The 15,001-nt window shown below is 45.5% G+C and overlaps 1 protein-coding gene across 3 annotated transcripts in view; it reads left to right on the top strand.

Annotated features, from left to right (window-relative positions):
* The window catches only part of CCDC149 (coiled-coil domain containing 149), a 97,655-nt gene that overhangs the window by 56,821 nt on the left and 25,833 nt on the right, over nt 1-15,001 (top strand). For all 3 annotated transcript variants that reach the window (XM_059381845.1, XM_059381837.1, XM_059381830.1), the window contains 5 exons: nt 9,072-9,188; nt 9,711-9,883; nt 10,600-10,672; nt 12,125-12,209; nt 14,467-14,611. In XM_059381845.1, coding sequence (XP_059237828.1) covers nt 9,072-9,188; nt 9,711-9,883; nt 10,600-10,672; nt 12,125-12,209; nt 14,467-14,611 — 593 coding nt within the window. The remainder of the gene's footprint in view (nt 1-9,071; nt 9,189-9,710; nt 9,884-10,599; nt 10,673-12,124; nt 12,210-14,466; nt 14,612-15,001) is intronic.

The raw sequence follows: 15,001 nt of genomic DNA, 5'->3' as shown, positions 1-15,001 counted from the left end.
AAGCTTGAAGAGTGGGAGGTGGGAGGTGGTCAGGTAACCAAGGGATAAGGTGCACAGCCCTGAGACTGGGACAAGCTTGGGACGATAAAGGCATGGCAGGGAGGCCAGTGTACCTTTTATGAGAATTAAATATGAAAAGTTATGTTGCATAAAGCACTTGACACAGAACACACTCCCCTGGGTGAATGCTGTGCGGTCGCTGTCGTAGTTGTGGAGAGAGGTGATGGAACATGAATTCCACAACCCTGTATTGCCAGGGTGGACCTCCCACCCCTGCCATTTGCCAGGTTTATGGTGCGGGCAGGTTGCTTTACCTCATCAGAGAATGGAGATACAATAGTACGTCACAGGGTACCTTGTTGGCCTTCTCTGGATTCATGTCTGTAAGCACTGAAGCCAGGGCTTGGGGTGTGGGAAGAGCCACCTGTGTTCCCTGTAAGCAATAAGAGATGGCAACCTTCAGAGAGGGGGCACTGTGACTCACTGAACTCAGTGTGGACTCAGGGCAAGAGCCTTGGCTTCAGTGCCTGCTTCAGTCTCTCTGTGGGGTGGGAGGGTCTTTCCTGTAGAGGACATGACAGTGTCTGCTTCCTGGAATCATGGGAAGCATCAAATGAGAGCCCTCCTATGTTTAAAAAGTATTTAAGGGCCCCTCCAGTTAGCTAGACACCACTGTGGGTACCAGATGTTCCAGAGCACTTGATAAGGGAGCTTCCAGCTATGGTGGAGCTGTTGGTGGGGATGGCATGAGAGGTGAATGAGATCATTTCTGGTAGGTATGATGAAGACAGTAGAGTTGGGTGGTCTGAGCGGGAGCCACTTCAGGGTGAATGGCTCTCATGATGGTATCCAGAGATGACTTCACAGGAGAGGTGATATTGGATCTGAGACCTGAAGACAGAAAGGAAGTGGGTTCTGGATAGACCAAGAGAATGTGCAAAGATCCAGGAGCAGGCACAAGTATTTATGTTTGAGGCATTGAAAGGAAGCCAGACAGGCTAGAGAACAGAAAAAAGGCAAGTGGCTGGAGATGGAGTCAGGAGGCTTGTGGGGAGCAGCTCATGTCCTCATGTTGTGCCTCATCAACCCAACTAAAAACTCTGGCATTTCCAATGCAGTGAAAAGCCACTGAAGATATGATGTGTCAGAAAAGCTTCTAGCACATTGTTTGACTCAAGTTGGGTGCTGGTTAACCAGGAGACATTGATATACACACTAATGAGAGTATGTGATGATCTCCAGAGCCTTGGGAGGAAGACAATGAAAACAACTGTGGTTTTTTTTTTTGTTTGTTTGTTTGTTTTGGTTGTTTTAGTGACAAATTCTTTTGTTTAAAGCTAGAACTGGATTGACCTATAGATCCAGGAATTTGGACTCTGGTGACACAATAGAGTTGCAAACTGGAGCCTTTTTAAGCAATTATGTCCAATTTTATCAAGGGTATTTCAAAAAGGTCAGAGGGCAGTTGGAGAGCATATGGAGAAAACCAACAGGAAAAGTCAAGATAGGCAGGGCCTTGCTTATTAAGACAGCAGGCATGGCACTATGCCAGCTGAATGTCTAGTAAATGCCTTTTGATGCTGACCTCCCCCTAGGTGAGCTATTAGCAGCAGAACACAGAACTGGGGGGAAGGGAGGGCTAGCATCCACTTCCTATTAGTAATCCTTTCATCTGATCTTCCCCATAACCTGACAAATAGAGTCTCTGCCTAAGAACAGTAACCATACCAACTGTAACTGGGGATTGCACTTCTAAAGCTCTTTGGAGACTTACATCAATAGTCATCATTGCATTGTAGCTGCACTTTATGAGGATAGAGATACTCTCCTCCGAGAGCTGGCATTGTGCAGTGCACAGGATGGGCAGCCATACAGAGCTATCTTGTCTACAAAATAGCTTTTATCCTTATTACAAACTGAAGGTATCCCCCTGAAATTCTTATGTTGAAACCTAACCCCCACTGGGGTGGTATCCAGAGGTGGGGCCTTAGAGAGGTGAACAGCTCAGCCTTCATGAATGGGATTAATGCCCTCATGGAAGAGACCCCAGAGAGAGCTCTTAGGCCTCTCTGCCAAGTGCAGATACAGCAAGAGGATGGTTTCTGTGAAGGATGAAGCAGGCACTCAGCAGAGACGAAATCCGCCAGTGGCTTGAGCATGAGTTTCCTTGCCCTCAGAACTATGAGAAATGCATTCTTGTTGATCAGAAGCCACCCAGTCTATTATGTCCTGTTATAGCAGCCCAAACAGACCAAAGCAGGAGTTGGTCCTAAGAAGTGAGATGCTGCTAGAACAAGTAACAAATGTGGAAGTGGATTTGGAACTGGATAATGGGTAGGGCTGGGAGAGTTTGAAGTGTGTGCTAGATAAAGCCTACATCAAGGGCAATTTTGGCAAGGGCTCGGGAAGAACAGAGAAGAATGCCTACGTCTTCTTGGAGAATATTAAAGTAATCCTGAAGAGGATGTTGGTAGAGATATGGACAGTGAAGGCCATGGATGGGGTCTCGTAAATAACTAGGAACATGTTGGAAACTAGTTGGGGGGGGGCCTTCCTTGTTATGTGATAGTCAAGAACTCAAGAACTTGGCTGAATTGTGTTTGAGTCCATTGTTTTATGGAGGGTAGAACTTGTGAACAATGATATTTGGTATTCAGCTGAGGAGATCTCTACGGAGAGTATTGGAGACATGGCTTGGTTTCTTCTGATTGCTTATAGAATACAATAGAGAAATGACTTGAAGATGGAGTTTTAAGCAAAACCCAGAATGAAAGATTTGGAAATCCTCAGCCTATCTGTATTGTAGAACAAATGGGACCACCAAGGGATGGCCAGGTGACCATTTGATAAAGAGATAAGCGCTGGCCAGCCAGCTCAGACACGACCCAGGGGTTTTTCTTAAAAACAATGAAAGAATGAATATGAAGACAAATCAGAGGCCACCCAATCATCTTGGTGTGCATGAGCCTGGGGTCCCAGCAGCCTGGTTCCAAAGGATGGGGTCACCCAGACCTGCACGGCCAGCAGAGAGCCCTATGAGGTTGTATTACCAAGTCAAGGGGGTGAGGTTGTCATCCCTGGTGGGTCCAAAGGCAGAACAACAAGCCAGAGAGAATGATTCTGGAGCCTAAAGGTTTAACATTGTTCTGTTCAGTTTTGGACTTACCTAGGACCCATCACCGCTTTCTTCATCTTTTTTTTTTTTAATTAATTTATTTATTTTCAGAAAAAACAGTATTCATTATTTTATCACCACACCCAGTGCTCCATGCAATCCGTGCCCTCTATCATACCCACCATCTGGTACCCCGACCTCCTACCCCCCTGCCACTTCAAACCCCTCAGATTGTTTTTCAGAGTCCATAGTCTCTCGTGATTCACCTCCCCTTCCAATTTACCCCAACTCCCTTCTCCTCTCTAACACCCCTTGTCCTCCATGATATTTGTTATGCTCCACAAATAAGTGAACCCATATGATAATTGACTCTCTCTGCTTGACTTATTTCACTCAACATAATCTCTTCCAGTCCCGTCCATGTTGCTACAAAAGTTGGGTATTCATCCTTTCTGATGGAGGCATAATACTCCATAGTGTATATGGACCACATCTTCCTTATCCATTCGTCCGTTGAAGGGCATCTTGGTTCTTTCCATAGTTTGGCGACTGTGGCCATTGCTGCTATAAACATTGGGGTACAGATGGCTCTTCTTTTCATGACATCTGTATCTTTGGGGTAAATACCCAGGAGTGCAATTGCAGGGTCATAGGGAAGCTCTATTTTTAATTTCTTGAGGAATCTCCACACTGTTCTCCAAAGAGGCTGCACCAACTTGCATTCCCACCAACAGTGTAAGAGGTCACCCCTTTCTTCTTATCTGTTTATCCTTCTTGGAATGGGAATGTCCTCTGCCTGTCCTGCCTTTGTATTGTGGGAGAACACAGCTCGTCCAGTTTCACAGGCTCATGGCCAGAGGGGTTTGCAGCAGGATCAATCATGACTGGAATCTCACCCATATCTGATTTAGGTGCTATTTCAATGAGGCTTTGGACTTCAGAGTCAATGCTGGTATGAGTTAAGACTTCTGGGGCTGTCGAGATGGAATGAGTATATTATGTATGTGAGAAGAACATGAATTTCAGGGGGCCAGGGGCGGAGTGTTAGAGACTGAATATTTGTGTCCCCCCACAAATTTGTATGTTGGGATCCTAACCTCCCATGGGATGCTAGCAGGAAGTGGGGCTTTTGTGCAGTGATTGGGTCAATAGGAGGCGCTCTCATAAATGAGACAGGTGTCCTTACAAAAGAGGCCTCCACCTCTCAGTCACGTCCTCCACCACATGAGGACACAGCAAGAAGGCGGCCATCTCTGAAGCAGGAAGCAGACACCACGTCTGCCAGCACCTCGATTTTAGCACTTCTAGCCTCTAGAATGGTGAGAAATAAACGCTTGTTGTTTAGAAGCCACTGAATCTGTGGCAATCTGCTTCAGCAGCCTGGACGGATTAACACAGTCCCCATTTTCAGAAAAACAATGACACCCAGGGCCCAGTGAGGTTAGATGACTTGCCAAGGTGGCACAATGAGGATAAGCAGCACTGGGATCTGAACACAGGTAACACCTGCGAATACAGCCGTTCCTGCCCCTGCCTACCTGTCACCATCGACAGGGGCAGACGGGTCCAGGCAAGTGAAGACCAGATGAGGAGAGGATGTGGAGAGCTGAGGGGTGAAGGCTGAGAAGAGGTCTTGGAAAGGAATGAGTCATTCCGACGGGGGTCCCCCAAGGAGGACCAGAGTTTGAACAGGGCCTCCACAGAGAAGTTGGACTCCATCCACGGGATGGGGGAGGGGAACCCAAGAGCCATTTTGCCACATGGTTTTGTGGCCGTATTCCTCAGCCACCTCCCAGCTGCAGCTGCTCCTCAGCCATAAGCTGACAACTCACACCCATAATTCATTCATAAACGTTTATTTCCATCTAAATCAGCAAATGAATACATCTATTGGTGGCGTGCATGAGCCCTATGGGGCAATGATCTGCTTCTCTGGCTGGCACAGGGAGGTTGGCCACGGAGGTTTGATGGCCCCGTTTGGGGGAATTAAGTGGCCTGAGCAGTTGCTTCATGACCATTTCCAAGGTGGGACGATAGCCTCATTGCCTGCAGTGTATGGATAAGGTTGGCTCCAGTCTGCTGCTTTCAGCTTGGAAGAAAGACTGGACCTCCCCGGGGGGGCGGGCGTAGGTATGGGGACACTCACATGGAGGAAGACGGTGATGGCAGTCATAACAAGAATCGTAATAGCAGCTGACAGTGCACACATTCTGTGTTCCAGGGGCTGTGCTAAGTATTGCAGAAAAATCCCACCGTCTCTTAGGATTATATCCTAAAGTCAGCACGTGTCTAGCCCTGGTTCCCCTGATGGTCCCTTAAATTGTCCATAAAGTTCAGGGCATGTGGCATTTAGGTTCCCGAACCGGGCAGTAGGGATAAATATGAACAACGTGCTTGTGTCTGAATGTATTAGCAGCCACCCTCCCACACCCCTCTGTCTGGGACCCTGAAAGCAGGGGTGCATAGCGGCACAACTGAAAACATTGTCCTCACTCATCCTCTCTTCTCCATCGCTCTCTTCCTGCCAAGCACGATCTTTGAACGCCTGACTTAAATGCTCACGTAAACCACCTGCACTCATTCTCACTCATTCTCAGTTCATGCTTATAGCACCTGCTTGCCCCCTTCACCCCCCCCCCCCCACCCCTGCAGAAGCTATACTGTTACTGCTTCAGTGGAAGATACAGCAGCTCGGGGAAGGTCAGGCCTGTGTATAGTTGTACAGGTAGCAGACTGTGGACCCAGACCCCAGACCCCAACCAAGACAGATTCCAGGGCCTGCAGGGGCTGCTGCCCTGGAAGTCAGGAGAACTCTTCCCGCTGCATCCCTACCGCAACCCCCTCCTTGGGCCCCTTCAGCTGGTTGCACTTGAGTTTCAGACCAACTAATGATCCAGCTATTACGAGTGTGGGCCTCACTTTTAAAAATAAATGTTTCAACCAGTCCAGCCCTGCAATTTAATAGGCAATATTGTATGCATATTAAACACCAAATGATTGTTAACATATTTATTGAAGCATAACAGGCATCGGGCATATAAAAGATGACTCTCTTATATGGCTGTCAGACCTCAATAAACATGTTTAATAATTAATTGGCGTTAAGCAAACATAATTGTGTGATTCTAAATTAGGTGTTCAGTGAAGCATTCTGTGCATGGAAAACCACAGCAGTGTTTTATTACTTCAAGATCAGGCTGTCAATCTGGCTTTTCACATATCAGGAGAAGTGCCCCCCGTTCCACGCTGTGTCAAAGGCCTCCTGTAGCCTCACGCCAAAAAAGGCATGAGCCCTCTCGTTCCTAGACCCTTTGATCTGAGAAACGTTTCTCATTTGGTTAGCTGTTTGTCTATCTGCATATCCACTTGGGTTCCGAAAGTTCTGAGCCAAGAAATTGTCTGATGCAGAAGATGGTTTCACATCCCAGCAGTTGGTTGAGTTAACCAGTTCTGCTATAAACGCCATCTCCCCCCAGTACAGGTGATTCACATCATTCGCGATAGCTCTGCTCTCTAAATTCTCTGCAAACAGCAAATTAACAAATACCGAAGATTGCTCCTAGGGGAAATGTAAGACTAGGTTCCTCTGAGCCTCTGGTCAGAATTTTTTTTTTTAATCAGTTCACAGAGAACTTTGAACTCAAGGCCCATAGCGCTCTAAGTCACATTTGACACGTATTCTCCGTCTCACAACCTCACAACCTAGAACACAAGACATCACTTCAGCACTGTGCATTTTAAACAGCAGAACACCAACAAAAAGCAAAAAGGCATGAACAAACAGGACAATGACCAGACCATGAAAGGAGCACCTGTTTGCAGTACGAGGACTGAAACAAGAAGGTAGACCATTGCTTTGTTCTACCTCAGGTGGAAACACTCCTGTCAGAGGAATCATGTTCTTTGCAACTCTGTTGATAGCAGCACATGTCTGGCCATGATGCAAAAATGCCACGAATGTTGATTTTGAGATTGCAAATAGATATGCAGGTAGGTAAATTCACACCTGCAGGACCCTTGAGTTATGAGGATCAGCTGTAATCAGGTTCCATGGAGCACAGCTGTCTACATCCCTAAGTATCCTATGTCCTCTGCTGGCCTTTTGTACAAGCTGCCCAGAGAATTGTCTGCTCAGTATCAGTGCTGCTTTAGCACATAGTAGGTGCACAATAAATATTGGTCACATTCAGTCAAGTGGTTTTCAGGAAAGGACCCAAAGTAGTTGTCATTTGAAAGTAGATGTCCGTTGCTTCTGTTTACACCATTGTTTTCCTTGGTGACTGCTGGTATTTATTGTCTCTATCTAGTTAATATTCAACTTTGGCTTTTAATTTTCTTTCACCTGCCCCTAAATCCTTTAGAGACTTGAGGATCCATTTTCTTTGCTGGCCACGAACACCTTAAGATTCATGCTAGGTGAGGAAAAGCATGCCCCAAGCGGACTTCACTGGCTGGGTCATAAAAATCTGTCTCCAGGTTTTTCGTCTACGAAGCCCATCCACACACACCCTACAGGGAGGTGGGGAGTCAAGCTTACAACCTTTTCAGAAGAAGCATCAGGAAGCAGGGCCATAACTTGAAAAAGTCAGTCTCATGGCCATGATGTTGGCACTGAGCTAGACACTTAAGGACAGTTCTGGCCCCATCAGATCTTCCGGGGATCACTGTTTCCATTATGACCCTACCCGAAGGTTTGGAATTGCACATAGAGCTAGGCGCCAGAGTCTGGAGCAACTCTAGGTCTGCAGGGATCCTTTGGAAAATTACATTTTAGAACCTGGAATTTTATCTGTAGGCATTTAAAAACCTATAAATGAAAGTCTGTTATGAAAGTCATGTGTGCTTATTTGACAAGTTAGAACATAGAGTACAGAACAGAGAACATACATATCTCACCATCACCAAAACACACACATTTAAAAATTTGGGTGTAGGTAGGGGCACCTAGATGGCTCAGTGGGTTAAAAGCCTCTGCCTTGGCTCAGGTCATGATCCCAGAGTCTTGGGATCGAGCCCCGCATCAGGCTCTCTGCTCAGCAGGGAGCCTGCTTCCCCCTCTCTCTCTGCCTGTCTCTCTGCCTACTTGTGATCTCTGTCCGTCAAATAAATAAACAAAATCTTTTTTAAAAAATTAGAGTGTATTGGGCCACTTTTTCTTTTGTGCACAGGTTCTTTGTATGACTTCAATTTTACTACAAATGAAAGTTAGTCTTCTGCTTTTTGTTCCCCGCTTAGCATGCTGTCATAAGCATGTTCTGTGTTATTACACAGTTCATCACCCTTATTTCCAACAGCTGCAAACTAGCCCATTGATTGATTGCACTGCATTTTGCTAGCCATCCTGTGCTCATTAGATGTTTGTTCTCATTCTTTTGCTCTTTCTGAAAATGAGAGTACAATCCACTTTTTCTTTTTTCCTAAAGCTGGTGCATGTCTGGGATTGCTGTTAGCCCAGGTTGTCAGAAACAAGGTTACGGGATCATTGGTTGGGACATTTTTAAGGCCCTTGATGACATAGCCTCATTGCTAAGATGTGGGAACAACAAGCCTATCTTACTAGATGCTTCCAAAAATTATGTTATCATTTTGTTGTCTTTGCTGACTGTAGAAGAGACCCAGAGTTTTTTCTTTACTGTGCCAGAGCTGCAAAGGACCTCCACCTTCAAACGCCCAGGCCAGTGTTCCCGTTAGACTTACACTGTGTGTGCATGGATATAGGGGTATATGCATGTGTGTGCAAACTACAATATATATTTAACTTGTTCTTTAATTCATGATATTGCCATGACATTTCTTTGTCTCATGCCTTTCCTCAGTATTTCTTGAAAAGTCATACCTTCCAAAACTTTTTGCTGAATATGCTCAGGTTTTGGTTTGGATCTATTCATTTTAACACACACACACACATTTTGTCTCTCTCTCTCTCTCTTCCTTTTTTTACTAATGGAAAATATAGCTCTTGAGGATGACAATTGCCAAACAGAGGCTCGGAGACGAAGAAATTGGCGTGCGGCATTTTGCAGCCCATGAGCGTGAAGACTTGGTTCAGCAGCTGGAGAGAGCTAAGGAACAGGTTATTGCTAACATCTGTTAAGAGTGGGGGATATATTTGTACCGTTGGACTGTGTCCGGTTTCTCAGAGAGGGCAAGGTGCCTGGGATGCCAGCCAGAGGCACAAGGAGGGTGTGAGTTGAATGCTTTGACGTTCTCCCTGCTCTGTAAGTTCCTGATCTGCCTCTTGTGGTCCTTGCTTCCAGAAGGTCTGTTCCCCTAGTTTGGGGTGCCATTGGTCTGAACACAAGAAACATCTTCCCTTTCCCCCATTCAGGATAGACAGGAAAGGAACAAGACATGACAAATGGGCCTTAATTTGCAAATTTACCCAAGTGTTGAGTGATACTTTTTAGACAAAATCTCAATGGGTACAGAGCCCTAGTTAGGGGACAGGAAAGAGAGCCTAGACTTCATTTCCCTCCTCTCGTAGGTGGGATGAATATGCCCTGTCAGAGTCGATCAGCAAAGCAGAAGCCTCCATCTCTGGCCCTAAAATGATGTCTGAAGAACATCTTAAGTAAGGACACTTCCTTGGTTTCAGATAGAGTCTCTGGAGCATGACCTGCAGGCCTCGGTGGACGAGCTTCAGGATGTTAAAGAAGAACGGTCTTCCTACCAGGACAAAGTGGAGAGGCTCAACCAGGAGCTAAACCACATCCTGGGTGGGCACGAGAACCGCATCATTGACGTGGATGCCCTCTGTATGGAGAACAGGCAAGTGGCTGGGCCCGGGCATGCACTCAGGCAGGACACCGGCCGTGCAGTCTCGCAGCCCAAGTTACAGCTGCCTTGCAATGAAAGGAAAGTCCCATCGCCAAAATGGTGATGGTAATGCCACGTATCAGCTTCGAAAGTCAGAAAAGCACCACACCCCTATACACTTGCCTCCCCGGCCCCTGTCTCCTTCCCCCGCTCCTCCCCGCCTCCCAGCTGGGCAAGAAAGGTAGGGAGCCAGTGAAAGCTGCTTGGTATTGATATCAAGGAGAGGGGAAAGAATAAGAAAATAAATTGAGAAATTCCCTTAGCTCTTTCTTTTCCCCGAGGCAAATTTCAGAGTGTGTGTGTGCGTGTGTGTGCGCGTGTGTCTAATTTAATGTTATGTCTGGTGTCGCCTCTTCCTGCCTGCCTTCCCAGTGGAATCATCTTAATGAGAATTATGTGAAAACTGTGTTGATATCCCTTAGGGGTTCTCTGCAGAAGGCTGTTCTAAAGTAGGGTTTCTGTGATTTGGGCATATTTGACCTTGATTACATCCATTTAAGAAGAGGTCACCAAGATGCACTTTTCTTCTCCTCTTTTGGTGGTGAGAAGGCATTGTGTGTGCACAATAGCTCTGGAGGCGGGTTGTTTTCTTTTTTTCTTCTCCTATTTGCCTATATGTTTTTTATTTTGTGCCCAGACACTTCCTAGTTGCATGTTATCTCTCCTAGGTACCTTCAAGAGCGATTGAAGCAACTCCACGAAGAGGTCAACCTCTTGAAATCAAACATCGCCAAGTATAAGGTAGAGAATTGTGATGATGCTGGTCATGACTCACGATTGTACATCTAAATGCCATTCTGTGTTAATTCCCTTTTATGTGCCAAAGACATGTGAGTGCTCGCCTGCCCTCCCAGATAAAGTAAGAGCTTTCACTGAGGTAACCAGGAAGAATGAAGCCCCAAACAACAAACACAACAAAAATAGCTTTTGCAAGAGCATTTTCGTTGCTGTCACCTAGGCAGGGCGCATGGAGCCTGCCCAGATCTGGACGTGGCCATTTCACTGCCTCAGTCCGCATAGAATTAGGTTTCTTATCAGCACCTCTAGAAAATGTTCCATCATCAGACACTGCTTGTCTCATAATCATCCATAAGAAAATGGTTTCCGAGCGACAAGAAGAAACCAAGATTGGGGAATCACAATCTGAGCGAGAACGTTCACGTCACACTGAAAGGACAGAATGTTTAAATTCTCCCACTGTTGTTTAGACTCATCCCAGCTCCATTAGTCTGATAATATCTATTTCTGCAGATGTTCGTTGTGAGCGTTATAATTAGAAACATCTCCTGGGTTTCTCTGCTTTGAAAATAGATTGATTTCTCTTCCTAAGGGTAGAGCTTTATAGCAGTCTAGATGCTTGGGAGAACCGTCTCGTATTCCTGGCTTCTGAAGTTAGCCTTTCTTCCCTGAAGTCTCTATGCTGTTCTCCCTTTTCCGTGAGGTTGGGGGCCACACTTTACACCAGTCTATATATACACACACACAGCCAAAGAAGAATGCAGCTTTTAAAGTTGTATAATTAATACATACATTTAAAAAATGTGTGTCTGCATTCATTTAACAGCCTTTATTTGGTTCTTCAATGTGCCAAGCACTGCTACACAGCGCATATCAATTGTAGTGTAAGGGTCTGTGATAGGAATGGCACTTTGGTCGGCACCTGTGTGCCTCCTTATCTTGTGTCCGTGGCAGACGTCATTCATTATTTGTGGCTTTTTCCAGTCCAGCCACGAAAGTCTTCCAAAGACCAACAGCGATCTTTTGGCATCAGCAGATAAAAGTAAACCTGTTCTCCATCTCATATCTATTCAGAAGGGGTTTCCGTAACTAGTGACTTCACATATTAGATGGAGTGCTTGCTTTCAGATATGATTTAATTTAATGAATACGCATTGAGTGCCTTTTATATAGAGGAAAAGGTAATTGCTGTCATTCTGCTGGGCACCAATTTTAAAAAACAAAACAAAACAAAACAAAACTCTCTACCAGGTCCATAAATTTCATACCTCTTTGGCAGGGTCTCAGAATTTTAAAAGTTGGGTCAGCATTTGGGGTTTGCCAAGGGGTCTTGTGTGTCTGATGGGAGCATGCATCTACTCTAAGTAGGTATTTTTCCTTTTTTCTTTCTTTCTTTTCTTCTTTTTTTTTGGCTTTTTTGATAGAGATTTGTATTTTCTCCCAATGCTGCTTTAGAACGCTCTCGAAAGACGGAAAAACTCCAAAGGCCAGAGTAAATCTAGCAGCAGTGCGCTGACTGGAGTCCTATCTGCAAAGCAAGGTAGGGTTTGTTCTCTGGAGGGTCAGAACCACAGAATGCCAGAGCTCGGGGTCCGCGTCTCCGTTTGTGGTGGGGGAACGAAAATGGTTCTTAGAACAGCCCTTCCCAAACCTCCATCCGCATCAGCATTGGCTGGAGGCCTTGTTTGAAAACACAGATTACTGCCCCAACCCTGTCCCAACACACACACAGAGTTTTTGACTTAGTAGGTACAGTGAGGCTTCAGAGAATGCACATTTCTAGAAAGTTCCCAGGTATTGCTGATGCCGGTCCTGGGATCCTGCTTTGAGAACCACTGCATTAGACGTTTTTCTAACAACGGGACCCCCTTCACATCTGGTCCCCTAGCCTGTGCTCTTCCTTTAAGAACATTTTCCCTCCTTCAAGCACCAATTTAACATCCATGGGTCCATGTTCCAACCTTACCGAGTTTCTCCTTTTTCTGGCCTCTGTGACCAGAATAGAAAAGTCTCACAGCTGCTGAAATCATTTTATCACAGAACATGTGCCTTTTTCAAAGAAGCTTTTATTGATTGCAATTCTGTTCCTCCTCCTTGTCGATTCTGATGAAAAATAATGATCTTCCAGGAACAGTCCAGGGGAATAAATAGCAGAGAGCTTACTTCTGACACTTAATATTTGGGAACTCAGTTCTCAGCGTAAGCCTCAGGTTGAACATGGGCGACTGGCCCAGTTTTGGGTTGTCGGCCACACAGACCAGTGACGATCATACAGGAGTCTTAATCAGAGCTGGGGTGGCTAGGGGGAAAAAAAAAGTGCTGAATCTTCAGCCGGCCTAATAACCAAAGCACTTTTCTAAGCAACTTCTGTTTTTCCACTCAACTAAAAAAAAGACATCCTAGAATTATTTTTAAACTCAAAACCTCAGTACTCCCCAGTAATGTGAAGTAGCCATGTGAGTTCAGCTCTGGATACCCTGGATAGCCAAACATCTTTTCTTTTTTTTTTTTTTTTTAAGATTTTATTTATTTATTTGACAGAGAGAGATCACAAGTAGGCTGAAAGGCAGGCAGAGAGAGAGGAGGAAGCAGGCTCCCTGCTGAGCAGAGAGCCCGCCGATGCGGGACTCGATCCCAGGACCCTGAGATCATGACCTGAGCCGAAGGCAGCGGCTTAACCCACTGAGCCACCCAGGTGCCCAGCCAAATGTCTTTGAATGGTGAGACGACCCAGTCCCATCACTGATGTGGGGAATGCCAGCCACATTCAAACATCACCCCCTAAGCCTGCCAGAGCAGGACAACCCTCTGGCAACTTATTTTGACAAAGCTTGAACTCATCCCCTTTGAGCAGCAAGAAATAATTATCAACATCTGAAAACATACTGCTTGAGGCAAGTTCTTCCTACATTAGTTATGAGAAAAAAAAATAGAAAGTAGCATAAATGTCCAGCAGGAATTAAATAACTTATATCTACATATGGGCTCCCAAACTGCCTTTACGTTTTATGTTTTAGGAGATATTGATGATGAGGAGTTGGGTTAACTGAAAAAAAGAAGAGCTTTTTCTCATTTCAAGAAAAATGTATGAATCTGTGTATCTATGTATAGGCATATAGAAAAGGATGTTCAGAGATGTAGTGAGAGATTTATTTTTTTCTGTCTGATAGGAGTACAGGCTGTGTCTTTTTTATGGTAACTCATGGTTTCTAAAAAGATGCAGACACAAAATATATTTTATATTTTAAATAATGCCCCATAGGATCTTGCCGCCCACCGAACATAGCACACTGTAGGAAACTCTGCCACAAAGCAAGGAGCTCAGGACAAGGGTCATTGCCATTTGCATGGCTGTGTGACCTTCAGCTGATGTTTTTAATCCACCAGCACCTTGCTTTCCCATCCATAAAATGGGGATAAATAATACTTCCCAGGTGGGTTTTATTTTATCTTTTTTTTTTTTTTTTTTTTTTAAATTTTGGGCCTCAAATGAGTTAGTATAAAGCATTTTGAAAGGGTGAGATGCTGGACAAATGCAAAAGATTATTATCCCTTTAAGAAATGGGTGATAAAAGTCCACGAGAACTTCCTTGTTTCTGCTCAACCCTCACACTAAATTTTATTTTGTTTTAAAAATAAACGAAAACACCTGAAGCGGATTCTTCAATACTTCATCATAGCATTTAGAAGCCAGGAGCTTAACCCAGCTTCATTGTCCAGGAAGATCGGACATAGGTTTACATTGCCGTGTTCCAGAAGGACTTAAGACTGAGTTGTAAACTTTGTATCCCACCCAGTTCAGGATCTGTTATCCGAAGATCACGGGTGCAGTCTTCCAGCCACTCCACAGTCCATTTCTGATCTGAAATCTCTGGCCACAGCCCTGCTAGAGACAATCCATGAGAAAAACATGGTCATCCAGCACCAGAGGCAGACCAACAAGTAGGTGACTGGATCCTTGGGTGGGGGTGGGTGGGAGAGATGTGGGATGCTGGCCACCAGTGGGGGATGGCAGCCAGGTGGGATGGCAGGCCTTTGGGGGAGGGGAGGGGAGCACTCGAGTCTGGAAGGTCACCTCCTAAACTAGAATGCTGTGTCCACACTGTGACAGCATCTCAGCCATCTGCCAGAGTGGGGGAGGGAGAGAATACTACCAGCCATTACAGACTGAACACTTACTCAGAGCCACTCACTGAGGAATGCAGATGATATGGGCAGTACGATCTCCCGGGTGACTCACCTTACCTCTCCTGCGGGTCTCCTTCAGGGAGGGCGCCTCCTCGGTGCCATCGTAACTTACAGCATGACACTGGGGGGTTCTGACAAGCAGGA

The sequence above is a fragment of the Mustela nigripes genome, chromosome 1 (assembly GCF_022355385.1).
Source record: "Mustela nigripes isolate SB6536 chromosome 1, MUSNIG.SB6536, whole genome shotgun sequence".
In the NCBI taxonomy this organism is placed as follows: Eukaryota; Metazoa; Chordata; class Mammalia; order Carnivora; family Mustelidae; genus Mustela; species Mustela nigripes.
The sequence above is the reverse complement of the archived record's forward strand: the minus strand, read 5'-3'. Positions and strand labels throughout refer to the sequence as shown.